The 619-nt window shown below is 45.7% G+C and overlaps 1 protein-coding gene across 1 annotated transcript in view; it reads left to right on the top strand.

Annotated features, from left to right (window-relative positions):
• Positions 1 to 123: 123 nt before the first annotated feature.
• EMH_0090340 (uncharacterized protein) overlaps positions 124 to 619 on the top strand; it is a gene marked incomplete at both ends in the record, with an annotated part of 1,524 nt that continues 1,028 nt past the window's right edge. Inside the window, 3 exons of the mRNA XM_013501566.1 lie at positions 124 to 174; positions 288 to 377; positions 572 to 611. Coding sequence (XP_013357020.1) covers positions 124 to 174; positions 288 to 377; positions 572 to 611 — 181 coding nt within the window. The remainder of the gene's footprint in view (positions 175 to 287; positions 378 to 571; positions 612 to 619) is intronic.

Here is a 619-nt window from a genome sequence, read left to right as displayed (position 1 = left end):
TATATATATATATATATATATATATATATATATATATAGTTTGTTATTTGTTCAGGAGAGCCTCATTTGAGCGCATATGTTTGCATGCACGATATTTGCATAGTTATCTGTTTGTGTTTCAACATGAATGCCGATTACTGTATTCGCGGTTACATCCCCGTAGCCATGAAAGCAGTTTGTGTTTCTGTTTGTTTTTACTCTTAACGAGGGTGTAGGGGTTTTTCAGGTTCTGTATTGGGGTGTATGTACCGCGGTGTATATACACTGGGGTGTATCCGCTGTTTCAGGTTTTGGGATCAGATGGCATTTTTGAGGTTTTGTCTGATGATGAAGTCGTCAGCCTCATTCTCTCTCGCCTGCCTCCAACCCCCTTGGAGGTAGGAAACCTTTGTTGAACTTTTGCAGCTAGCTGCTGCTGCTGTTGCTGCTGCTGCTGCAATTTCAGTTGTTGTTGCCGGTGCTTCGGCTGCTGCTGCATTTGCTGTTGCTACTACTGTTGCTGCAGTTTCAGTTTGTGCTTGTGCTGCTGCGTGTGCGTGTGTGTGTGTGTGTGTGGTCCGTGTTGCTGCAGGCGTCTCAGTTGGTGGTAGATGAAGCGGTGGCTCGGGGGGGTGAGGAC

The sequence above is a fragment of the Eimeria mitis genome, genomic scaffold (genome assembly GCF_000499745.2).
Source record: "Eimeria mitis Houghton genomic scaffold, Emh_scaff7111, whole genome shotgun sequence".
Lineage (NCBI taxonomy): Eukaryota > Apicomplexa > Conoidasida > Eucoccidiorida > Eimeriidae > Eimeria > Eimeria mitis.
This window is presented reverse-complemented; position numbering and strand designations above follow the sequence as displayed.